The 26,304-nt window shown below is 35.9% G+C and overlaps 1 protein-coding gene across 1 annotated transcript in view; it reads left to right on the top strand.

Annotated features, from left to right (window-relative positions):
- LOC133546652 (A disintegrin and metalloproteinase with thrombospondin motifs 18-like) overlaps positions 1-26,304 on the top strand; it is a 197,534-nt gene that overhangs the window by 140,513 nt on the left and 30,717 nt on the right. The window contains exons 17-18 of the mRNA XM_061892447.1: positions 18,790-18,910; positions 23,649-23,775. Coding sequence (XP_061748431.1) covers positions 18,790-18,910; positions 23,649-23,775 — 248 coding nt within the window. The remainder of the gene's footprint in view (positions 1-18,789; positions 18,911-23,648; positions 23,776-26,304) is intronic.

Below are 26,304 nucleotides of genomic sequence, written 5' to 3'. Positions count from 1 at the left end.
ATGTTTATTTACATACTCTAATTGTTTCCAATCTGTGTCCGTGACAGGGCAGTAAAACGGCTGATCAAACAAAACAGAAGTCATCTTCATTGCGTTTTTTATAAGCCCGCTTAATGTCAGAAAAAAGAGAAAAAGTCTGCAATCTAATAAGAATTTTTATTTTATTTTATTTCGTCCAAAACTTGTAAATCTAAGTAAATAAAAAAAATATTGTCGGCAACGGTAAAGTTTAGATCCATGAAGGAAAGAAGACAGTGAACTGAATACATTTACTTATGCATAGAAATGTGTTTTCTTTTTCTATTTTTAATTAATTTAGAATTGTTTATGACAAGCTATTTCCAAAACGAAATATAAAATGTGAGATATAAAATTTTAAAGCATTTGTTTTCAAAAAGCTTACAAAATAGCGGGGCCTCAAATATTTCCTCAATGCTAGTGTAAGTTAATAATACTGACACGGGCACTCGTAAATGTGTTAGCATATTAGCTAATGCTAGTAACACCAGCTTCATTACATTACTGTGGCACGTACAAAAATGCGCGAAAACACTCCTGCAGACATCACACATAGGACGCTTTAGTCAGTATGAATTGTTTTAGTTGTATTGTAAAACTTAAAAACGTTGCTTGGATCGATGTATGGAGAATTCATACGAGTAGAAACGCTATGGACGGCACACTTCAACTTTAAACAGGGAAACACTCACGGGGATTCACCTGGCAGCCCCTGCAGTGAACGAACTCTTCCAAAAGATGGCGCCGTAGCACCAAAAAACAACACACCACTTAAGTGTCTTTGCATGTGTTTGATGGAAACTATTTGCTTAATGGCCGTCAGCAACAAAAACTCCATAAATCGTCCGCTCCATTTTATAAGCCGCAGGGGTTAAAGCGAAGGAAAAAAAGTAACGGCTTGTAGTTCAGAATTTACGGCCACAATATGAGAGGAGAATATGCAATTATAACTGTTTGGCACTCGCAATATGATTTATCAAGACTGAAGTTGTTTTTACGGGTGTTGTACACACAACATGTTTCCTCGGGTTGAGTCTGACCAGAAGAGGGTCGGCGCGACCAGTCAGAAAAGGGACGATAATAAGAGAGCGGCCGATGATCTTCTCCGCAGTCCTGGTCACCCTTCTAAAGTGATTACGTTGCAATCACGTGAGGAGGAGAGCAGTCTTTACCCGCCGTGAAGCGTGAGAATGTGACGGCGTACAAGGTGGATCCGCCTGAGGGCCAGGTCGCAGTCGTTGTTACTCACAGCCTGGCTGGGGGTTGCAGCATACCTGTGTATATAGCACTCGCAATACGATTTATCAAGACTGATGTTGTTTTCACGGGCGTCGTACACCCAACACGTTTCCTCGGGTTAAGTCCGACCAGAAGAGGGTAGGCGCGACCAATCAGAAAGGGAGGGGAGTTGCCGGGATGATAATAAGAGGGCGGCCGATGATCTTCTCCGCAGTCCCGGTCACCCTTCTAAAGTGATTTGGTTGCAATCACGTGAGGATGAGAGCAGTAAAGAGGGGATGAATAAGGTCAGGGGGCGGAGCATCTGAGTCTTTACCCGCCGTGAAGCGTGAGAATGTGACGGCGTGCAAGCTGGATCCTCTTGAGGGCCAAGTTGCAGAGTCGTTGCTACTCACAGCCTGGCTGGGGGTTGCAGCATTCCTGTGTATATAGCACTCGCAATACGATTTATCAAGACTGATGTTGTTTTTCACGGGCGTCGTACACACAACACGTTTCCTCGGGTTGAGTCCGACCAGAAGAGGGTAGGCGCGACCAGTCAGAAAAGGGACAATAATAAGAGAGCGGCCGATGATCTTCTCCGCAGTCCCGGTCACCCTTCTAAAGTGATTTCGTTGCAATCACGTGAGGAAGAGAGCAGTAAAAAGAGGACAAAGAAGGTCAGGGGGTGGAGCGTCTGAGTCTTTACCCGCCGTGAAGCGTGAGAATGTGACGGCGTGCAAGGTGGATCCTCCTGAGGGCCAAGTTGCAGAGTCGTTGGTACTCACAGCCTGGCTGGGGGTTGCAGCATACCTGTGTATATAGCACTCGCAATACGATTTATCAAGACTGATGTTGTTTTCACGGGCGTCGTACATGCAACATGTTTCCTCGGGTTGAGTCCGACCAGAAGAGGGTAAACGCGACCAATCAGAAAAAGAGGGGAATTGCTGGAATGATAATAGGAGGGCGGCCGATGATCTTCTCCGCAGTCCTGGTCACCCTTTTAAAGTGATTACGCTACAATCACGTGAGGAAGAGAGCAGTAAAAAGGGGACAAAGAAGGTCAGGGGGCGGAGCATCTGAGTCTTTACCCGCCGTAAAGCGTGAGAATGTGACGGCGTACAAGGTGGATCCGCCTGAGGGCCAGGTCGCAGTCGTTGTTACTCACAGTCTGGCTGAGGGTTGCGGCATACCTGTGTATATAGCACTCGCAGTACGATTTATCAAGACAGAAGTTGTTTCCTCAGGTTGAGACTCACCAGAAGAGGGTAGGCGCGACCAGTCAGAAAAGGGACGATAAAAAGAGAGCGGCCGATGATCTTCTCCGCAGTCCTGGTCACCCTTCTAAAGTGATTACGTTGCAATCACGTGAGGAGGAGAGCAGTCTTTACCCGCCGTGAAGCGTGAGAATGTGACGGCGTACAAGGTGGATCCGCCTGAGGGCCAAGTTGCAGAGTCGTTGGTACTCAGGCTGGCTGGGTGTTGCGGCATTCCTGTGTATATAGGACTCGCAAGGCGATTTATCAAGACTGATGTTGTTTTTCACAGGCGTCGTACACACAACACGTTTCCTCGGGTTGAGTCCGACCAGAAGAGGGTCGGCACGACCATTTAGAAAGGGAGGAGAGTTGCCGGGATGATAATAAGAGGGCGGCCGATGATCTTCTCCGCAGTCCTGGTCACCCTTCTAAAGTGATTACGTTGCAATCACGTGAGGAGGAGAGTAGGACGAAGGGAAGTAGGAAATAAGAAGTGCATTGAAGAGGGGATAAAGAAGGTCAAGGGGCGGAGCGTCTGAGTCTGCCGTGAAGCGTACAAGGTGGATCCTCCTGAGGGCCAAGTCGCGGAGTCGTTGGTACTCACAGTCTTGCTGGGTGTTGCGGCATTCCTGTGTATATAGCACTCGCAATACGATTTATCAAGACTGATGTTGTTTTTCACGGGTGTCGTACACCCAACACGTTTCCTCGGGTTGAGTCCGACCAGAAAATGGTAGGCGCGACCAGTCAGAAAAGGGACGATAATAAGAGAGCGGCCGATGATCTTCTCCGCAGTCCTGGTCACCCTTCTAAAGTGATTAAGTTGCAATCACGTGAGGAGGAGAGCAGTAAAAAGGGGACAAAGAAGGTCAGGGGGCGGAGCTTCTGAGTCTTTACTCGCCGTGATCGTCAGAATGTGACGGCGTGCAAGGTGGATCCGCCTGTGGGCCAGGTCGCAGTCGTTGTTACTCAGTCTGGCTGGGTGTTGCGGCATACCTGTGTATATAGCACTCGCAATACGATTTATCAAGACTGATGTTGTTTTTCACGGGCGTCGTACACACAACATGTTTCCTCGGGTTGAGTCCGACCAGAAGAGGGTAGGCACGACCTGTCAGAAAAGGGACGATAATAAGAGAGCGGCCGATGATCTTCTCCGCAGTCCTGGTCACCCTTCTAAAGTGATTTTGTTGCAATCACGTGAGGATGAGAGCAGTAAAGAGGGGATAAATAAGGTCAGGGGGCGGAGCATCTGAGTCTTTACCCGCCGTGAAGCGTGAGAATGTGACTGCGTGCAAGGTGAATCCTCCTGAGGGCCAAGTTGCAGAGTCGTTGTTACTCACAGCCTGGCTGGGGGTTGCGGCATACCTGTGTATATAGCACTCGCAATACGATTTATCAAGACTGATGTTTTTACGGGCGTCGTACACACAACATGTTTCCTCGGGTTGAGTCCGACCAGAAGAGGGTCGGCACGACCAATCAGAAAGGGAAGGGAGTTGCCGGGATGATAATAAGAGGGCGGCCGATGATCTTCTCCGCAGTCCTGGTCACCCTTCTAAAGTGATTTCGTTGCAATCATGTGAGGAGGAGAGCAGTAAAAAGGGTACAAAGAAAGTCAGGGGGCAGAGCGTCTGAGTCTTTACCCGCCGTGAAGCGTGAGAATGTGACGGCGTACAAGGTGGATCTGCCTGAGGGCCGAGTCGCAGAGTCGTTGTTACTCACAGTCTGGCTGGGGGTTGCAGCATACCTGTGTATATAGCACTCGCAGTACGATTTACACCCAACACGTTTCCTCGGGTTGAGTCCAACCAGAAGAGGGTAGGCGCGACCAATCAGAAAAAGAGGGGAATTTCTGGGACGGTAATAAGAGGACGGCCGATGATCTTCTCCGCTGTCCTGGTCACCCTTCCAAAGTGATTTTGTTGCAATTATGTGAGGAGGAGAACAGCACAAGGGGAAGTAGGAAAGAAGAAGTGCATTGAAGAGGGGATAAAGAAGGTCAGGGGGCGGAGTGTCTGAGTCTTTACCTGCCGTGAAGCGTACAAGGTGGATCCGCCTGAGGGCCAAGTCGCAGAGTCGTTGGTACTCACAGTCTTGCTGGGGGTTGCAGCATACCTGTGTCAGCGCAAGCATCTGGTTTCTCTTCAACTCTGACCTCCGGGGTATAGAAACAGAAGTGGAAACCAGGTGAGGTTTGTACTCCTTTCTGTAAATCTCCCGTGTGGCATTTCCTAGAAGTGCTTCGTTCCCCCGGTTCCTGTGGTTTGACTCCAAGAAGGTCGGACCTTGTCGGAGTTGTGAAGAAGAAAGCTCACACCGCATTTGTAAGACGAAGACATCTTTAGGGAGGACTTCTAAATCTTGTATCTTTTTTTCAACAATTGTAAAATATCACCGAGTAAGCTGGCGTTGCATTCCAGGAAACTGGGAAATCCTAAATTTAGGACTCCTGACAAGGAAAATTGCAGGGTAACGCCACTTGAAATACAACATTGCACACGCACCACGTCCTGTCGTCACATGGCGCCCCCTACAGCTCGTGGTCTAAATGCCCGTCAGAACCACAGAACTGTCTCGGATGAGCTCGGGCCCAGCGAATCCGCCGGGTGTTGTTGATAAATGGCTTTTGGCTTTGCATGGTAGAGTTACAACTTGCACTTACAGATGTAGCGATTAACTGTAGTTACTGACAGTGGTTTTTTGAAGGGTTCCTGAGCCCATGTGGCGATATCCTTTACACACTGATGTCGGTTTTTGATGCATGATATTACGGCGCGCAGATGGTGAAATAGCTGGTTGAGAAATGTTGTTCTTAAACAAATTTGTTCAGGCAGTTGTTGACAAAGTGGCGACCCTCGACCCCGTCCTTGTTTGTGAACGACCGAGCATTTAATGGAAGCTGCTTTTATATCCAATCATGGCACCCACCTGTTGCCAATTAGCCTGCTCACATGAATGAAGGTTCCAAATAAGCGTTTGATGAGCGTTTCTCAAAGTTCTCAGTATTTTTTGCCACTTGTGCCAGCTTTCTTGAAACATGTCGCTGGCCTCAAATTCAAAATGAGCTATTATTTGCGGAAAAAAAAAAAAAAAAAATTCCATTCCGAACGTTAAATATCTTTTTTTTGCAGTCTATTCAATTGAATTTCAGTAGAAAAGGATTTAGCAAATCATTGTATTCTGTTTTTATTTACCATTTAGTGCTAGCTTCATTTCAGTCCTGCAGAAATCACACATGGGACGCTTTAGTCACTAAGAATTGTTTTAGTTGTATTGTAAAACTTCCAAACGTTGCTTGGATCGATGAATGGAGAATCCATGCGAGTAGAAACGCTATGGATGGCTAGGAGATGAACGCACTTCTACTTTAAAAAGTTAAAAAAGTTAGAGTTAAACTTGAACTTAAAGTAAACAGTAAACTTCAACTTTTTAACTTTAACTTTTAATCTATACGAGTAGGAACGCTATGGACGGCTGGGAGACAAACACACTTCTACTTTAAAAAGTAAAAAAAGTCAAAGTTAAACTTAAACTTAAAGTAAACAGTAAACTTGAACTTTTTAACTTTTAACTTTTAATCCATACGAGTAGAAATGCAATGGACGGCTAGGAGACGAACGTACTTCTACTTTAAAAGGTTCAAAAAGTGAAAGTTAAACTTAAAGTAAACAATAATCTTTAATTTCTTAACTTTAACTTTTAATCCATACAAGTAGAAACGCTATGGACGGCTAGGAGACGAACTCACTTCTACTTTAAAAAGTTAAAGTTAAAATTAAACTTAAAGTTAAACTTAAAATAAACTGTAAAATTTAGCTTTTTAACTTTAACTTTTAATCCATACAAGTAGTTACGCTATGGACGGCTAGGAGACAAATACACTTCTACTTTCAAATGTTAAAAAATTTAAACTTAAACTTGAATTTAAAGTAAACAATAAACTTGAACTTTTTAACTTTAACTTTTAATCTATACGAGTAAACACGTTATGGACGGCTAGGAGACGAACGCACTTCTACATTAAAAAGTTAAAGTTAAACTTAAAGTAAACTTTAACTTTTTAATTTTAACTTTTACTCCATACGAGTAGAAACGCTATGGATGGCTAGGATGACGAACGCACTTCTACTTTAAAAAGTTAAAAAAGTTCAAGTTAAAGTTAAATTTAAAGTTAAACTTAAAGTGAACAGTAAACTTTAACTTTAACTTTTAATCCATACGAGTAGAAACGCGATGGACGGCTAGGAGACGAACGTACTTCTACACTAAAAGGTTCAAAAAGTTAAAGTTAAACTTAAAGTAAACACTAATCTTTAATTTCTCAATTTTAACTTTTAATCCATACAAGTAGTTACGCTATGGACGGCTGGGAGACGAATGCACTTCTACTTTCGAATGTTAAAAAACTTAAAGTTAAACTTAAATTTAGATTTAAAGTAAACAGTAAACTTGAACGTTTTAACTTTAACTTTTAATTTATACGAGTAAGAACATTACGGATGGCTAGGAGACGAATGCACTTCTACTTTAAAAAGTTCTAAAAGTTAAAGTAAACAGTAAACTTTAACTGTTTAACTTTAACTTTTAATCCGTATGAGTAGTAATCGCAATGGACGGCTAGGAGACGAACGCACTTCTACTTTAAAAAGTTAAAATAGTTAAAGTAAACTTAAAGTAAACATTAAATTTGAACTGTTTAACTTTAACTTTTAATCCGTATGAGTAGAAACGCTATGGACGGCTGGGAGACGAACGCACTTCTACTTTAAAAAAGTTAAAAAAGGTCAAAGTTAAACTTAAACTTAAAGTAAACAGTAAACTTGAACTTTTTATCTTTAACTTTTAATCCATACGAGTAGAAACGCGATGGATGGCTAGGAGACGAACGCACTTTTACTTTAAAAGGTTGAAATAGTTCAAGTACACTTAAAGTAAACATTAAATTTGAAATTTTTAACTTTCAATTTTAACCCGTATGAGTAGAAATGCTATGGACGGCTGGGAGACAAACGCACTTCTACTTTAAAAAGTTAAAACAGTTAAAGTTAAACATAAACTTAAAGTAAACAGTAAACTTGAACTTTTTAAATTGAACTTTTAATCCATACGAGTAGAAACGCTATGGATGGCTAGGAGACGAACGCACTTCTACTTTAAAAAGTTAAAATTGTTAAAGTAAACTTAAAGTAAACATTAAATTTGACCTTTTTAACTTGAACTTTTAATCCATATGAGTAGAAACGCTATGGACGGCTAGGAGACAAACGCACTTCTACTTTAAAAGGTAAAAAAAGTCATACTTAAACCTAAACTTAAAGTAAACCGTAAAATTTTACTTTTTAACTTTAAATTTTAATCCGTACGAGTAGAAACGCTATGGACGGCTGTGAGACAAACGCACTTCTACTTTAAAAAGTTAAAAAAGTTAAAAGTAAACTTAAATTTAAAGTAAACAATAAACTTGAACTTTTTAACTTTAACTTTTAATCTATACGAGTAGGAACGTTATGGATGGCTTGGAGACGAACTCACTTCTACTTTAAAAAGTTAAAATAGTTAAAGTAAACTTAAAGTAAACATTAAATTTGAACTTTTTAACTTTAACTTTTAATCCATATGAGTAGAAATGCTATGGACGGCTGGGAGACAAACGCACTTCTACTTTAAAAGGTAAAAAAAGTCAAAGTTAAACTTAAACTTAAAGTAAACCGTAAAATGTTACTTTTTAACTTTAAATTTTAATCCATACGAGTAGGAATCTTATGGACGGCTGGGAGACAAACGCACTTAAAGTTAAAAAAGTTAAAGTTAAACTTAAAGTAAACAATCAACTTTGACTTTTTAACTTTAACTTTTAATCTATACGAGTAGAAATGTTATGGACGGCTGGGAGACGAACGCATTTCTACTTTAAAAAGTTCAAAAAGTTAAAGTAAACAGTAAAGTTTGACTTTTTAACTTTAACTTTTAATTAATACGAGTAAAAACGTTATGGACGGCTAGGAGACGAACACACTTCTACTTTAAAAAGTTCAAAAAGTTCAACTTAAAGTAAACATTAATCTTTAATTTTTTAACTTGAATTTTTAATCCATGCGAGTAGAAACGCTATGGACGGCTAGGAGACGAATGCACTCCTACATTAAAAAGTAAAAAAAGTTAAGTTGAATTTAAAGTAAACAGTAAACTTTAACTTTTTTAACTTTAACTTTTAATCCATACGAGTAGAAACGCTATGGACGGCTGGGAGACGAACCCACTTGCACTTTAAAAAGTTCAACAAGTTAAAGTTAAACTTAAAGTAAACTGTAAAGTTTGACTTTTTAATTTCAACTTTTAATTAATACGAATAAAAACGTTACGGACGGCTAGGAGATGAACGCATTTCTACTTTAAAAAGTTCAAAAAGTTAAAGTTAGACTTAAAGTAAACACTAATTCATTTTTTAACTTGAATTTTTAATCCATGCGAGTAGAACGCTATGGACGGCTAAGAGACGAATGCACTCCTACTTTAAAAAGTAAAAAAAAAGTTAAGTTATATTTAAAGTAAACAGTAAACTTTAACTTTTTTAACTTTAATTTTTAATCCATACGAGTAGAAACGCTATGGACGGCTAGGAGACGAACGCACTTGTACTTTAAAAGGTTAATAAAGTTAAAGTTAAACTTAAACTTAAAGTAAACTGTAAACTTAAACTTTTTTAACCTTAACCTTTAATCCATACGAGTAGAAACGCTATGGATGGCTAGGAGACCAATGCACTTCTACCTCACAAAGTTAAAAAATTTAAAGTTAAAGTTACACTCAAAGTTAAATTTAAATTAAACAGTAAACTTTAACTTTTAATCCATGCGAGTAGAAACGCTATGGACGGCTGGGAGACGAACGCATTCTACTTTAAAAAGTTCAAAAAGTTAAAAGTAAACTGTAAAGTTTGACTTTTTAACTTTAACTTTTAATTAATACGAGTAAAAACGTTACGGACGGCTAGAAGATGAACGCACTTCTACTTTAAAAAGTTCAAAAAGTTAAAGTTAGACTTAAAGTAAACACTAATCTTTCATTTTTTAACTTGAATTTTTAATCCATGCGAGTAGAAACGTTATGGACGGCTAGGAGACGAATGCACTCCTACTTTAAAAAGTAAAAAAAAGTTAAGTTATATTTAATGTAAACTGTAAACTTTAACTTTTTTAACTTTAACTTTTAATCCATGCGAGTAGAAACGCTATGAACGGCTGGGAGACGAACGCATTCTACTTTAAAAAGTTCAAAAAGTTAAAAGTAAACTGTAAAGTTTGACTTTTTAACTTCAACTTTTAATTAATACGAGTAAAAACGTTACGGACGGCTAGGAGACGAACGCATTTCTACTTTAAAAAGTTCAAAAAGTTAAAGTTGGACTTAAAGTAAACACTAAACTTTCATTTTTTAACTTGAATTTTTAATCCATGCGAGTAGAAACGTTATGGACGGCTAAGAAACGAATGCACTCCTACTTTAAAAAGTAAAAAAAGTTAAGTTGAATTTAAAGTAAACAGTAAACTTTAACTTTTTTAACTTTAACTTTTAATCCATACGAGTAGAAACGCTATGGACGGCTAGGAGACGAACGCACTTCTACTTAAAAAAGTTCAAAAAGTTAAAGTTAAACAAAAAGTAAACTGTGAAGTTTGACTTTTTAACTTTAACTTTTAATTAATACGAGTAAAAACGTTATGGACGGCTAGGAGATGAACGCATTTCTACTTTAAAAAGTTCAAAAAGTTAAAGTTAGACTTAAAGTAAACACAAATCTTTCATTTTTTAACTTGAATTTTTAATCCATGCGAGTAGAAACGCTATGGACGGCTAGGAGACGAATGCACTCCTACATTAAAAAGTAAAAAAAGTTAAGTTGAATTTAAAGTAAACATTAAACTTTAACTTTTTTAACTTGAACTTTTAATCTATATGAGTAGAAACGCTATGGACGGCTAGGAGACCAATGCTTTTCTACCTTACAAAGTTAAAAAATTTAAAGTTAAAGTTAAACTTAAAGTAAACAGTAAACTTTAACTTTTAATCCATACGAGTAGAAACGCTATGGACGGCTAGGAGACGAACGCACTTGCACTTTAAAAAGTTCAAAAAGTTAAAGTTAAACTTAAAGTAAACTGTAAAGTTTGACTTTTTAACTTTAACTTTTAATTAATATGAGTAAAAACGTTACGGACGGCTAGGAGATGAACGCATTTCTACTTTAAAAAGTTCAAAAAGTTAAAGTTAGACTTAAAGTAAACACTAATCTTTCATTTTTTAACTTGAATTTTTAATCCATGCGAGTAGAAACGCTATGGACGGCTAGGAGACGAATGCACTCCTACATTAAAAAGTAAAAAAAGTTAAGTTGAATTTAAAGTAAACAGTAAACTTTAACTTTTTTAACTTTAACTTTTAATCCATACGAGTAGAAACGCTGTGGACGGCTGGGAGACGAACGCACTTGTACTTTAAAAGGTTAATAAAGTTAAAGTTAAACTTAAACTTAAAGTAAACAGTAAACTTAAACTTTTTTAATCTTAACCTTTAATCCATACGAGTAGAAACGCTATGGATGGCTAGGAGACCAATGCACTTCTACCTCACAAAGTTAAAAAATTTAAAGTTAAAGTTACACTCAAAGTTAAATTTAAATTAAACAGTAAACTTTAACTTTTAATCCATGCGAGTAGAAACGCTATGGACGGCTAGGAGACGAACGCACTCTACTTTAAAAAGTTCAAAAAGTTAAAGTAAACTGTAAAGTTTGACTTTTTAACTTTAACTTTTAATTAATACGAGTAAAAACGTTATGGACGGCTAGGAGACGAACACACTTCTACTTTAAAAAGTTCAAAAAGTTAAACTTAAAGTAAACATTAATCTTTAATTTTTTAACTTGAATTTTTAATCCATGCGAGTAGAAACGCTATGGACGGCTAGGAGACGAATGCACTCCTACTTTAAAAAGTAAAAAAAAAGTTAAGTTATATTTAAAGTAAACAGTAAACTTTAACTTTTTTAACATTAACTTTTAATCCATACGAGTAGAAACGCTATGGACGGCTAGGAGACGAACCCACTTGCACTTTAAAAAGGTTTGGGCACCCCTACTTCAGACTTGACTATTTCTCTCCACATTAGTCTGCTAAAAAGACGTAGGGATGAACACTCTCAGCATCCTCCTCGTCCTTAGGAGAGAAAAGTGCTTTAATCCGTGATCGGCCGCACATCTGCGCCGACTTCCAGACGTCACGGCCGTAATCTGGCCAAGCATCTTCTGGGATTACAAGAAAAAAAAAAGGAAAAAAAAAGGATCTTGAGGTCGGCTGTGAGATTAAAAGATTACTAAATCTGCAACGGAGCTCTTTAACTCTGGGAATCCTCCAAACGTGCTGATAAAACCTTATTTAGAGCTCAAAAACATCCTAGAGACCTTCTTTAATACAGTAGTGCAGTGGTCCCCAACCACCGGGCCGCAGAAGAATTTTTTATTTAAAAAAAAATATTAAAAAAAATATTAAAAAATTTTTAAAAAAATTGTTTTGTTTTTGTTTTATGTATTAAATCAACATAAAAAACACAATGTACACTTACAATTAGTGCACCAACCACAAAAACCTCCCTTTTTCATGACAAAAACGTCCCTTTTTCATGACAAATAAGAAAAAAAATAAAATAAGTAACATCTGCATTCGTTGTTTATACAGTACTTTACTGAAAATTAAAAAACACTTTATTTTTGTTTGAAAAAAATGCCAGTTTATTACCGTAAAAAAGGGTTGTTTTATATATATATATATATATATATATATATATGTATATATACTTTTTTTCTTTGTACCACTTTTATTTTACAGTAAAAGTTTGGCAACTGACCTGCCCTTTTTTTTTTTTTGATTTGATTTAATTTGACCATAAAACCTACAGTAAAATTACAGGAAATGACGTGTCAGTGTTTTATAGTAACATCTGCATTTGTTGTTTATACAGTACTTTACTGAAAATTAAAAAACACTTTATTTTTGTTTAAAAAAAATGCCAGTTTATTACCGTAAAAAGGGTTGTTTTATATATATATTTTTTATATACATATATATTTTTATTATTATTATTATTTTTTATGTTTATTGTACCACTTTTATATTTACAGTAAAAGTTTGGCAACTGACCTGCCCTTTTTTAAAAAAAAAAAAAGATTTAATTTGACCATAAAACCTACAGTAAAATTACAGGAAATGACCTGCCAGTGTTTTACAGTAACATCTGCATTTGTTGTTTATACAGTACTTTACTGATAATTAAAAAACACTTTATTTTTGTTTGAAAAAATTTGCCAGTTTATTACCGTAAAAAAGGGCTGTTTTATATATATATATATATAATTTTTTTTTGTACCACTTTTATTTTTACAGTAAAAGTCAGGCAACTGAGCTGCCCTTTTTAAAAAAAAATATATATATAATTTGACCATAAAACCTACAGTAAAATTACAGGAAATGACGTGCCAGTGTTTTACATTAAAATCTGCATTCGTTGTTTATACAGTACTTTACTAAAAAACACTTTATTTGTGTTTAAAAAAAGTGCCAGTTTATTACCGTAAAAAAAGGTTGTTTTATATATATATATTTATATATATATCTTTTTTTATGTATTTATTTATTTATATATTTTTTTATTGTACCACTTTTATATTTACAGTAAAAGTTTGGCAACTGACCTGCCCTTTTTTTTTTTTTTAATTTTGATTTAATTTGACCATAAAACCTACAGTAAAATTACAGGAAATGACCTGCCAGTGTTTTACAGTAACATCTGCATTCGTTGTTTATACAGTACTTTACTGAACATTAAAAAACACTTTATTTTTGTTTAAAAAAAATGCCAATTTATTACCGTAAAAAAGGGATGTTTTATATATATTTATTTTTTTGGACCAATTTTATTTTTACAGTAAAAGTTTGGCAACTGAGCTGCCCTTTTAAAAAAAAAAATTGATTTAATTTGACCATAAAACCTACAGTAAAATTACAGGAAATGACATGCCAGTGTTTTACAATAACATCTGCACTCGTTGTTTATACAGTACTTTACTGAAAATTAAAAAACACTTTATTTGTGTTTAAAAAAAATGCCAGTTTATTACCGTAAAAAAGGCTTGTTTTATATATATATATATATATATATATATATATATATATATATATATATATATATATATATAATTATTTTTTCGTACCACTTTTATTTTTACAGTGAAAGTTTGGCAACTGACCTGCCCCTTTTTTTTTAAAAATGTGATTTAATTTGAATAATAAAACCTACAGTAAAATTACAGGAAATGACGTGCCAGTGTTTTACAATAACATCTGCATTTGTTGTTTGTACAGTACTTTACTGAAAATAAAAAAAACACATTATTTTTGTTTAAAAAAATGCCAGTTTATTACCGTAAAAATGGGGTTGTTTTATATATATATATATAATTTTTTTTGGGACCACTTTTATTTTTACAGTAAAAGTTTGGCAACTGACCTGCCCTTTTTTTAAAAAAAAAATGATTTAATTTGACCATAAAACCTACAGTAAAATTACAGGAAATGACGTGCCAGTGTTTTACAGTAACATCTGCATTTGTTGTTTATACAGTACTTTACTGAAAATGAAAAAAAAACACTTTTTTTGTGTTTAAACAATTTGCCAGTTTATTACCGTAAAAAAGGGTTGTTATATATATATATATATATATATATATATATATATATATATATATATATATATATATATATATATATATATAATTTTTTTTTTGTACCACTTTTATTTTTACAGTAAAATTTTGGCAACTGACCTGCGCTTTTTTTTTTTTTTATTTGATTTAATTTGACCATAAAACCTGGAAATGACATGCCAGTGTTTTACAGTAACATCTGCATTCGTTGTTTATACAGTACTTTACTGAAAATTAAAAAACACTTGATTTTTGTTTGAAAAAAATGCCAGTTTATTACCGTAAAAAAGGGTTGTTTTATGTATATATATATTCATATATATATATATATATATATTTTTTAAAATTATTATTATTTTTTTTTGTTTTTTTAATGTTTATTGTACCACTTTTATATTTACAGTAAAAGTTTGGCAACTGAGCTGCCATTTTTTAAAAATGTTATTTAATTTGACCATAAAACCTACAGTAAAATTACAGGAAATGACGTGCCAGTGTTTTACAGTAACATCTGCATTTGTTGTTTATACAGTACTTTACTGAAAATTAAAAAACACTCTATTTTTGTTTAAAAAAATGCCAGTTTATTACCGTAAATAAGGGCTGTTTTATATATATATATATATTTTTTTTTTTTTGGACCACTTTTGTTTTTACAGTAAAAGTCAGGCAACTGAGCTGCCCTTTTTAAAAAAAAAAAAATAATATAATTTGACCATAAAACCTACAGTAAAATTACAGGAAATGACGTGCCAGTGTTTTACATTAAAATCTGCATTTGTTGTTTATACAGTACTTTACTAAAAAACACTTTATTTGTGTTTAAAAAAAGTGCCAGTTTATTACCGTAAAAAAAGGTTGTTTTATATATATATATTTATATATATATCTTTTTTTATGTATTTATTTATAATTTTTTTTTTTATTGTACCACTTTTATATTTACAGTAAAAGTTTGGCAACTGACCTGCCCTTTTTTTTTTTAATTTGATTTAATTTGACCATAAAACCTACAGTAAAATGACAGGAAATGACGTGCCAGTGTTTTACAGTAACATCTGCATTTGTTGTTTGTACAGTACTTTACTGAAAATTAAAAAAACACATTATTTTTGTTTAAAAAAATGCCAATTTATTACCGTAAAAAAGGGTTGTTTTATACATATATATATATATTTTTTTATTGTACCACTTTTATATTTACAGTAAAATTTTGGCAACTGAACTGCCCTTTTTTTTTTTTTTATTTAATTTAATTAGACCATAAAACCTACAGTTATTGTTCTTACAGTGCTATACTGTAGTTTTAAAAAGTTTAATTTTTTAGGTAAAATGACAGGAAACCACATGCCAGTGTTTTAAAAAAATCTAAATAATACTTTATTTTAATATTTACATTAGCCAGTTTTTACCGTAAAAAAAATGGTTTTATTATTATTATTTTTTTTTTAATTTTGCTACTTTTATTTTTATAGTAAAATTCTGGCTTTTTTTCCGGAGGTGTGCAAATAATCGAATCCTCACGTGCGGCCTTCAAGTGCAGGATGTGCGCAGCAATGGTGTCGCCAGATAAGTCGCGGGGAGGACCAGGCGGATGTGGTGCAGCTGCAAATTGAGCGCTGCGACCTCCAAGTCAAGCGTTTGTGCGGTGAGATGGTTTCCGGAAGAGAATCCGCATTCTAACGTGCGCTGGACCCTCCGGGGGCGTGTGGCCGCGAGTCAACGATAGCAGCGCCGCTGAAGAACTTTAAGAACTTTGCCACGTCGTCTCGCTCGCTTTCACCCCCGGCAACAAACCCTTCTCTATTTTTTACTGAAAAAACTGAAATATTATTAATAAATGTAATATTTCCATACTTTCCCACCTTCATGAGGCATTTAATTAAACACTTAAAGCCCACTAAACATGAAATGACAACCAATAAGTAGCCTTAAGTGTGTTGAGTGCTATGGTTGTCACCCGGCCACTACAACAGATCCACTACCTGGAAAAACTGAATCAGTTCCTGGGTATTTTTAATGAAACCACGGCCAAACTGGGTCCACTTGGTAGTCGCAGTTTCGACCAATAGCTGTGTCGTTAGCATTTATTTTAAAATTTGTATCGATTTTTACAACATATTAAAATAATATGGTGCTAAACGGTACACATTTTTGGTAATTTTATGTCATTACACGTTATTTGTTTGTTAGTAAAACATTTTTAATGCAATATTTAAAAATGAGCTGATGAAACATCTTGTTTTATTGAAACATTTTAGTCTCATTCCAACGCTGTTGCACTTCCAAGACATTAGATGGCAGTATTGCATATATTGTTATATTGCGCCCTACAAAGTATTGATACTGTAAGTTCATTTTTGTATTTTAAATCGAAATTCAAATAAACCATTTTTTTTTTCAATTTACATTCATGAAAATAAAATGTAATAACCTAAACAAACATTGACCGAATTAATCACCGACTATTCGTTAAATATGTTCCAATTTACCTGTTTTTTGCCAAGACTTGTCTCTAACTATGAAATCAAATCAAACTTGATGTATAAAGCGCTTTTCATACATAAAGGAAATGCAACGCAAAGTACTTTACAAACTTAAAAACAATGCCCCGATGACCCAGATACCCCATTATTGCACACACACAAATTGAGCCAATGCAGACATTTTAAAACTGGTGTGATGTGTAATTTTGGTCTTCATCAGCTGAAAGATAAGAAGACCCAATACTATTTAACATTTATAAACCATGAGAAGACCCTTAAAATTGAGCCAATGCAGAGATTTTAAAACTGGTATAATATGAGCCCGCCTTTTGGCCCTTGATAGCTGAAAGAGGAGAAGGCCAAATACCATAAAAAAAACATGTATAAACCATAAGAAGACCCTTAAAATTGAGCCAATGCAGAGACTTTAAAACTTGTGTAATGTGAGCCCGCCTTTTGGTCTTTGTCAGCTGAAAGATAAGAAGACTAAATACTTTATAACATTACAAACCATTAGAAGACCCTTAAAATTGAGCCAATGCAGAGATTTTAAAACTGGTGTAATGTGAGCCCATGTTTTGGTCTTTGTTAGCTGAAAGATGAGAAGTTCCAAAACCGCAAAAAACAAAACAAATTATAAGCCATAAGAAGACCTTTGAAATTGAGCCAATGCAGACATTTTAAAACTGCTGTTATGTGTAATTTTGGTCTTCATCAGCTGAAAGATAAGAAGACCCAATACTATTTAACATTTATAAACCATGAGAAGACCCTTAAAATTGAGCCAATGCAGAGATTTTAAAACTGGTATAATATGAGCCCGCCTTTTGGCCTTTGTTAGCTGAAAGAGGAGAAGGCCAAATACCGTAAAAAAAACATGTATAAACCATAAGAAGACCCTTAAAATTGAGCCAATGCAGAGACTTTAAAACTTGTGTAATGTGAGCCCACCTTTTGGTCTTTGTCAGCTGAAAGATAAGAAGGCCCTACACTGCAAAAAAAAAACATTAATAAACCATAAGAAGACCTTTAAAATCGAGCCAATGCAGACATTTTAAAACTGGTGTAATGTGAGCCCGCCTTTTGGTCTTTGTCAGCTGAAAGATAAGAAGGCCCAATACGGTAAAACAATTGTAAACCATTTAGAAGACGCTTAGAATTGAACCAATGTGGATTTTTTAAAACTGGTGTAATGTGAGCCCGCCTTTTGGTCTTTGTTAGCTCAAAGATACAGTAATAAAAAACATTATAAACCATTACAAAACCCTTTGTATTGAGCCATTGCAGAAATTTTTAAATGTGTGTAATGTGAGCCCGCCTTTTGGTCCTTGTCAGCTGAAAGACAAGAAGGCCCAATGCCGAAAAAAAACAACAAAAAAAAAACATTTATAAACCATAAGTAGACCTTTAAAATTGAGCCAATGCAGACCTTTTAAAATTGGTGTAATGTGAGCCCGCCTTTTGGTCTTTGTCAGCTGAAAGACAAGATGGCCCAATACCTTAAAAAACATTGTAAACCATTGGAAAACCCTTAGAATTGAGCCAATCAGGAGATTTTAAAACTGGTGTAATATGAGCCCGCCTTCTGGTCTTTGTCAGGACATGCGCCTCTGAATTTTGGAGTAGTCGTAAAGGTGCAATAACCTTTATAGGACGACCAGAAAGCAGGGCATCATAAGAATCTATACAAACCTGTAATAAAAGAATTGGGCGAACTTTGGCTGTATTCCAAATATGATAAAATCTTATTTTTGTTATATTTTTTTATTGTGGTATAGAATTTAAGGTCAGAGTCCACACCCACACCCGGATTTTCCACTTGGACTGATGAACTTTAAGACAATGATTGTAGTTTGGCTATGCCAAGTGGAATCATATAAATATCACAAAGAACCGGACCTAGACTAAAGTGAACTACGTGATGGACTGAAGTGTTCCGCTGTACTAAGACCAAGAGCGAAGCTAAAACCGGTCCTGCTATTTGTGGATCCCCTTGGTGTATAAGTCCCTGGCAATTAAAGGACTCTTCTTGGTCTTCTTGTAGATCCTCCTGCAGGGCAGGAACCCCGGCGTGGTTTGGGAGTACACGCTGCCCCGCGCCGAGAGGAAGCCCGACTACAGCTGGGGCGTGGTGCGCTCCGACTGTTCCGCTCCATGTGCCGGAGGTGAGCTCGGGTTTGGGTGTGAGGTCTCAGCGTTTGTCTTTTTGAGGGCTAGCCCTGGGATCGGGATGGACGACTTTTACGTCCGGAACCTTCCCCACCCCCGGGAGCTTCTCCTGGTATCGGTCTGAGTGCAGGGTGGTTTGTTTTCCTGTTTCACATTCTTGCGAGCGAAAAGAGATTGTTGTTGTTGTGGCACTCCTGGGGAGAACCAGACCCAGTTCACGAACCCATCGACCCATCAAGACAAGAGAAAAAAAACAATAAAAAAAACAAGAAATATGTGGCAACAGACTACGAATAAGTCTTTATACGTAAAAATAAAGTCATCTAGTCTTCAACCCAAAAAAACTAAGACGACATCCAGAACAAGTCAGAACGTATGCTAACATGTAAAAATCTGGCTAGCAATGCAGCTAATGGTGGCAATCCCTTTTTTCCCGTTTTATTTGGGTAAGCACTCCATTTATGTCGAAGTAGCTCATCTTCAAATTCCACATTTGCAGCTTCAGTCTGCACCAACGTTTCCCCCTCTTCTTCGCAATCACTTCTGGAAGCAATAGTTCATCCTCTGTATATTCAGCTTAAAAAAAAAAAGATATGGTTGTGAATCCACATTTGTCCAAAAACGGAACCATTAAAACACATTTCTATACCATAAGAAGACCCTTAAAATCGAGCCAATTTAGAGATTTTAAAACTTGTGTAATGTGAGCCCGTCTTTTGGTCTTTGTCAGCTGAAAGATAAGAAGGCCCTTCACCGAAAAAAACCCCCAAACATTAATAAACCATAAGAAGACCTTTAAAATTGAGCCAATGCAGACCTTTTAAAACTGGTGTAATGTGAGCCCGCCATCTGGTCTCCAACCGGACCTGACGTCACGTGCTGGGCAGCTAACGAAATGTGGCACCGTTTGATTTTACACGACTCTGAACCGTTAAAAAAAACATTTCTATACCATAAGAAGACCCTTAAAATCAAGCCAATTTAGAGATTTTAAAACTGGTGAAATGTGAGCCCGCCTTTTGGTCTTTGTCAGCTGAAAGATAAGAAGGCCCTACACCGCAAAAAAAAAACATTAATAAACCATAAGAAGACCTTTAAAATTGAGCCAATGCAGACCTTTTAAAACTGGTGTAATGTGAGCCCGCCTTCTGGTCTCCAACCGGACCTGATGTCACGTACCAGGCAGCTGTCGAAATGTGGCACTGTTTGATTTTACATGACTCGGAACCGTTAAAAAAACATTTTTATACCATAAGAAGACGCTTAAAATCGAGCCAATTTAGAGATTTTAAAACTTGTGTAATGTGAGCCCGCCTTCTGGTCTCCAACCGGACCTGACGTCACGTGCCAGGCAGCTATCGAAATGTGGCACTGTTTGATTTTACATGACTGGGAACCGTTAAAAAACATTTCTATACCATAAGAAGACCCTTAAAATCGAGCCAATTTAGAGATTTTAAAACTGGTGTAATGTGAGCCCGCCTTCTGGTCTCCAACCGGACCTGACGTCACGTGACAGGCAGCTATCGAAATGTGGCACCGTTTGATTTTACATGACTCGGAACCGTTAAAAAACATTTCTATACCATAAGAAGACCCTTAAAATCGAGCCAATTTAGAGATTTTAAAACTTGTGTAATGTGAGCCCGCCTTCTGGTCTCCAACCTGACCTGAGGTCATGTGCCAGGCAGCTATCGAAATGTGGCACTGTTTGTTTTTACATGACTAGGAACCGTTAAAAAACATTTCTATACCATGAGAAGACCCTTAAAATCGAGCCAATTTAGAGATTTTAAAACTGGTGTGATGTGAATCCACCTTCTGGTCTCCAACCGGACCTGACGTCACGTGCCAGGCAACTATCGAAATGTGGCACCGTTTGATTTTACATGACTCGGAACCGTTAAAAAACATTTCTATACCATAAGAAGACCCTTAAAATCGAGCCAATTTAGAGATTTTAAAACTGGTGTAATGTGAATCCACCTTCTGGTCTCCAACCGGACCTGACGTCACGTGCCAGGCAACTATCGGAATGTGGCACCGTTTGATTTTACATGACTCGGAACCGTTAAAAAAACATTTCTATACCATAAGAAGACTCTTAAAATCGAGCCAATTTAGAGATTTTAAAACTAGTGTAATGTGAGCCCGCCTTTTGGTCTTTGTCAGCTGAAAGATAAGAAGGCCCTACACCGCAAAAAAAAACAACATTAATAAACCATAAGAAGACTTTTAAAATTGAGCCAATGCAGACCTTTTAAAACTGGTGTAATGTGAGCCCGCCTTCTGGTCTCCAACCGGACCTGACGTCACGTGCCGGGCAGCTATGAAATGTGGCACCGTTTGATTTTACATCACTCGGAACCGTTAAAAAAACATTTCAATACCATAAAAAGACCCTTAAAATCGAGCCAATTTAGAGATTTTAAAACTTGTGTAATGTGAGCCCGCCTTCTGGTCTCCAACCTGACCTGAGGTCATGTGCCAGGCAGCTATCGAAATGTGGCACTGTTTGATTTTACATGACTGGGAACCGTTAAAAAACATTTCTATACCATGAGAAGACCCTTAAAATCGATCCAATTTAGAGATTTTAAAACTTGTGTAATGTGAGCCCGCCTTCTGGTCTCCAACCTGACCTGAGGTCATGTGCCAGGCAGCTATCGAAATGTGGCACTGTTTGATTTTACATGACTGAGAACTGTTAAAAAACATTTCTATACCATGAGAAGACCCTTAAAATCGAGCCAATTTAGAGATTTTAAAACTGGTGTGATGTGAATCCACCTTCTGGTCTCCAACCGGACCTGACGTCACGTGCCAGGCAGCTATCGAAATGTGGCACCGTTTGATTTTACATGACTCGGAACCGTTAAAAAACATTTCTATACCATAAGAAGACCCTTAAAATCGAGCCAATTTAGAAATTTTAAAACTGGTGTAATGTGAGCCCGCCTTCTGGTCTCCAACTGAACCTGAAGTAGTGGTTTTGTATAGTAAAATCATACAAATATAATTTAATTTATATTTGTTAATTTATGTTTATACTTATTATATTTATATTTATTATATTTAATATAAATAAAACAACAAGGGAAGCATCCAACACTTGTCTTTTCTCAACTAAATCTGTACAGCAGATACAGATCATCTACATCACAGGAGTCAAACTCAAGTCTCAGGGGCCAAATGTGGCCCTCCACATTATTTTATGCCTGGAAATAATATGCATTAATAAAATTCTTTATTGTTCTAAATGTATTTGTTCTTTCCCTTTTAACATTAAAAATCATGTACCGCACACAATTGCATATCTTTTAAAATGCAATATTATCAAAATCTAAATATTAAACATTATATTACCGTGTAGTCCAAAAATTGTTGTAATAAAGATAAATACTGTGCTTGAATATCTGCTTGACTTAAGATTTCAAAACAAAGTATCAATCAAATTGTAGAGTGTAAAATTGACAATAGATTTTACGGATAAATTCCGCCGACTTAAGTTTTTTTTACTGTAATATCAACTTTGGTAGTGTTTTTTGGGTTGCCGTAAACAGTACGACACTAAAACACACACAAAAAAACATTAAAACAGCGAGATTTTATGTTAAATAAAAACAAAAACCCCGTTAAAACAACACAATTTTATGGTTAAAAAAAACAACTGGCAACTCTATTTGTTACCGCTAAAAACAGTGGTATTGTTTCTCCATTCCGTTACAGTTATTCAATTTTTTTATATGCTGTAAAAAAAAAAAAAACAGTTTTTTTTACTGCAAAAAAAATTCTGGTGACTGAGTTTTAAAGTTTTAAAGTAAACATTTAAATATTTTTTCGTAGCTTATTGTCAGGTTCAAACACTGAAGACAGCTATTAACACAGACAAGAAGCAAGGAATCATGCAGAGACAGAGTTCAATTTGGCTCAGTTGAGTGGAGTCGGTTTTTTGGGCAGTACTGTAGTTACAAATCCAAACTACTATATATATATATATATATATATATATTACTCATTGTTAAAAGCAGCCAATAACTGCAATGTGGCCCTTAATGAAAACCAGTTTGACACCCCTCATCTACATCCAAAATATGATTTGTCTGAGTTGCTGGACAGGAGAGATTAGAAAAAAAATTAAAATAAAATATATATATATTTGCTTTTAAATACATTTTTGCAATCAATTATGAATCGTTACGAGTAAAAACCGTGATTCGTTTGAAATGTTTTCATTTATTTTTTGGCATGTTTTAATCTCCAGCAGGTTCGACCTTCTCTCTGGGCTCTCCATTACGCCGAGAAACACGCAAAACCTAAATATCGCAACAAAAAACCGGTAACGGACATACCGATGTTTCCAAAAACTATCGCTAAAACCATTTTGCGCTCGTTTCGATATAGATTTCGAAAATGCGGCTTTTATTTTGCGAAAAACTGCAATGAAAACGCAGCTTTGAAAGGAGCTGTGAGGCCAAATGCTGCTGCTCGAGTCCGGACTAGAACCGGGAAATTCGACCATATTAGTCCGGTGCCTAGGTCACTACACTGGCTTCCTGTGGCTCAGAGGACGGACTTTTCATGGTCTCCGACCCGTGGACCATCTCCAGCTCTGAGAACCCCCGGGAGCGGTCTCCACCTGGTGCCTAGAACCAGGACCAAACGTTCAGTTTGACTCTTTGTTCGGTAGTTTGCGGGGGTGACTTTAATACTGTGTCTGAATCTTCCCTGCAGGTCGTATCTCCACCAAGGCCATTTGTCTGCAGGACCAGAAAGTCCAAGTCAACTCCAGCATGTGCGACCCGCTCACCAGACCTACCCTGGGATCTCAGCTCTGCAACACCCAGCCCTGCCCGGCATAGTAAGTGTGTGTGTGTGTGTGTGTGTGTGTGTGTGTGTGTGCGTGTGTGTGTGTGTGTGTGTGTTTGCCGGGGCTAGCAAAAGGGGGACCTATTTGAACGTCGCGCAGTTTCGCATAATATTTGCATAAATTAAACAAAAACATGGACCACGAGCCAAAGAGGGGTACCATTTACATTTGGAGCGATACGATACCAAAACCTGGTAGGTGGGAATCGATACTAGTACTCGGCGGTACCAATTTTCCAAATATCCCGCGAATAGTTAGATTAACAAAATTTGTACATTATTGTATTTTTTTTTTATTATTACACTGCGTACTTTTGTTCTTTTTCCTGACTTTTTGCCAGCTAACAAAAAACACAAAGGCTTCTGTTTTGTTTGATCAGCCCTTTTACTGCCCTGTTACAAACACTGTTTGGAAACAATTGACAACATTTACAGAATATTTCTGTGTAAATAACTAATATCACAACCTATATATCTGCGACTTATACATGGAAAAATATTGTTTTTCTCGTAAAATTTAGTGGAAAATATGGTAATGGTTAAACGCTGAAATTTTGATACCAATAATAAAACAATTGGCCACTTATAAGTTACAGTTAGCATTAAGATGTAACATCTGCTTGTAGCGTTTTAAAAACAAATGTCTAAATATCCCGCGCATACTTACATTTGCACACATTTTGTACACAATTTTATTTTTTTTTCTAATTAGATTGCAAATTTTTGCTTTTTTTCCTGACATTTTGCGAGCTATCAAAAAACACAATGATGATGACTTGTGTTTTGTTTGATCAGCCATTTTACTGCCCTGTTACAAACACTGTTTGGAAACAATTAAGGTATACAAATAATATTTCTGTGTAAATAACTATTTTCACAACATATACTGTATATCTGCAACTTACATTTGGAAAAATATTGTTTTTCTCGTCAAATTAAGTGGAAAATACGGTAATGGGAAAACGCTGAAATTTTGATACCAATAATAAGACAAATTGCCACTTATAAGTTACAGTTAGCATTAAGATTTAATATCTGCTTGTAGCGTTTTAAAAACAAATATCTAAATATCCCACACATACTTACATTTGCACACATTTTGTACACAATTTTATTTTTTTTTCTAATTAGATTGCGAATTTTTGCTTTTTTTCCTGACATTTTGCGAGCTAACAAAAAACACAGAGGCTTCTGTTTTGTTTGATCAGCCGTTTTACTGCCATGTTACAGACACTGCTTGGAAACAATTGACTGCATTTACAGAATATTTCTGTGTAAATAACTATTTTCACAACCTATATATCTGCGACTTATAGTCTGGTGCGACTTATATATGGAAAAATATTGTTTTTCTCGTAAAATTTAGTGGAAAATACGGTAATGGGAAAACGCTGAAATTTTGATACCAATAATAAAACAATTTGCCACTTATAAGTTACAGTTAGCATTAAGAGTTATGTAACATCTGCTTTTAGCGTTTTAAAAACAAATATCCCGCGCATACTTACATTTGCACACATTGTGTAGACAATTTTATTATTTTTTCTAATTAGATTGAGAATTTTTGCTTTTTTTCTGACATTTTGCGAGCTAACAAAAAACACAAAGGCTTCTGTTTTGTTTGATCAGCCGTTTTACTGCCGTGTTACAGACACTGCTTGGAAACAATTTTGGTATACAAATAATATTTCTGTGTAAATAACTATTTTCACAACCTATATATCTGCGACTTATATATGGAAAAATATTGTTTTTCTCGTAAAATTTAGTGGAAAATATGGTAATGGGAAAAAGCTGAAATTTTGATACCAATAATAAAATAATTTGCCACAGTTAGCATTAAGATGTAACATCTGCTTGTAGCGTTTTAAAAACAAATATCTAAATATCCCGCGCATACTTACATTTGCACACATTTTGTACACAATTTTATTTTTTTTTCTAATTAGATTGCGAATTTTTGCTTTTTTTCCTGACATTTTGCGAGCTATCAAAAAACACAATGATGATGACTTGTGTTTTGTTTGATCACCCATTTTACTGCCCTGTTACAAACACTGTTTGGAAACAATTAAGGTATACAAATAATATTTCTGTGTAAATAACTAATTTCACAACCTATATATCTGCGACTTATATATGGAAAAATACTGTTTTTTTTCGTAAAATTTAGTGGAAAATACGGTAATGGAAAAACGCTGAAATTTTGATACCAATAATGAGACAAATTGCTACTTATAAGTTACAGTTAGCATTAAGATTTAATATGTAACATCTGCTTGTAGCGTTTTAAAAACAAATATCTAAATATCCCGCGCATACTTACATTTGCACACATTTTGTACACAATTTTATTTTTTTTTCTAATTAGATTGCGTAATTTTGCTCTTTTTCCTGACATTTTGCCAGCTATCAAAAAACACAATAACAATGACTTATGTTTTGTTTGATCAGCCATTTTACTGCCTTGTTACAAACACTGTTTGGAAAATATTAAGGTATACAAATAATATTTCTGTGT

This window comes from Nerophis ophidion, linkage group LG02, assembly GCF_033978795.1.
Source record: "Nerophis ophidion isolate RoL-2023_Sa linkage group LG02, RoL_Noph_v1.0, whole genome shotgun sequence".
Lineage (NCBI taxonomy): Eukaryota > Metazoa > Chordata > Actinopteri > Syngnathiformes > Syngnathidae > Nerophis > Nerophis ophidion.
Note: the sequence above shows the minus strand (reverse complement) of the source record. Positions and strands in the feature narration are given on the sequence as shown.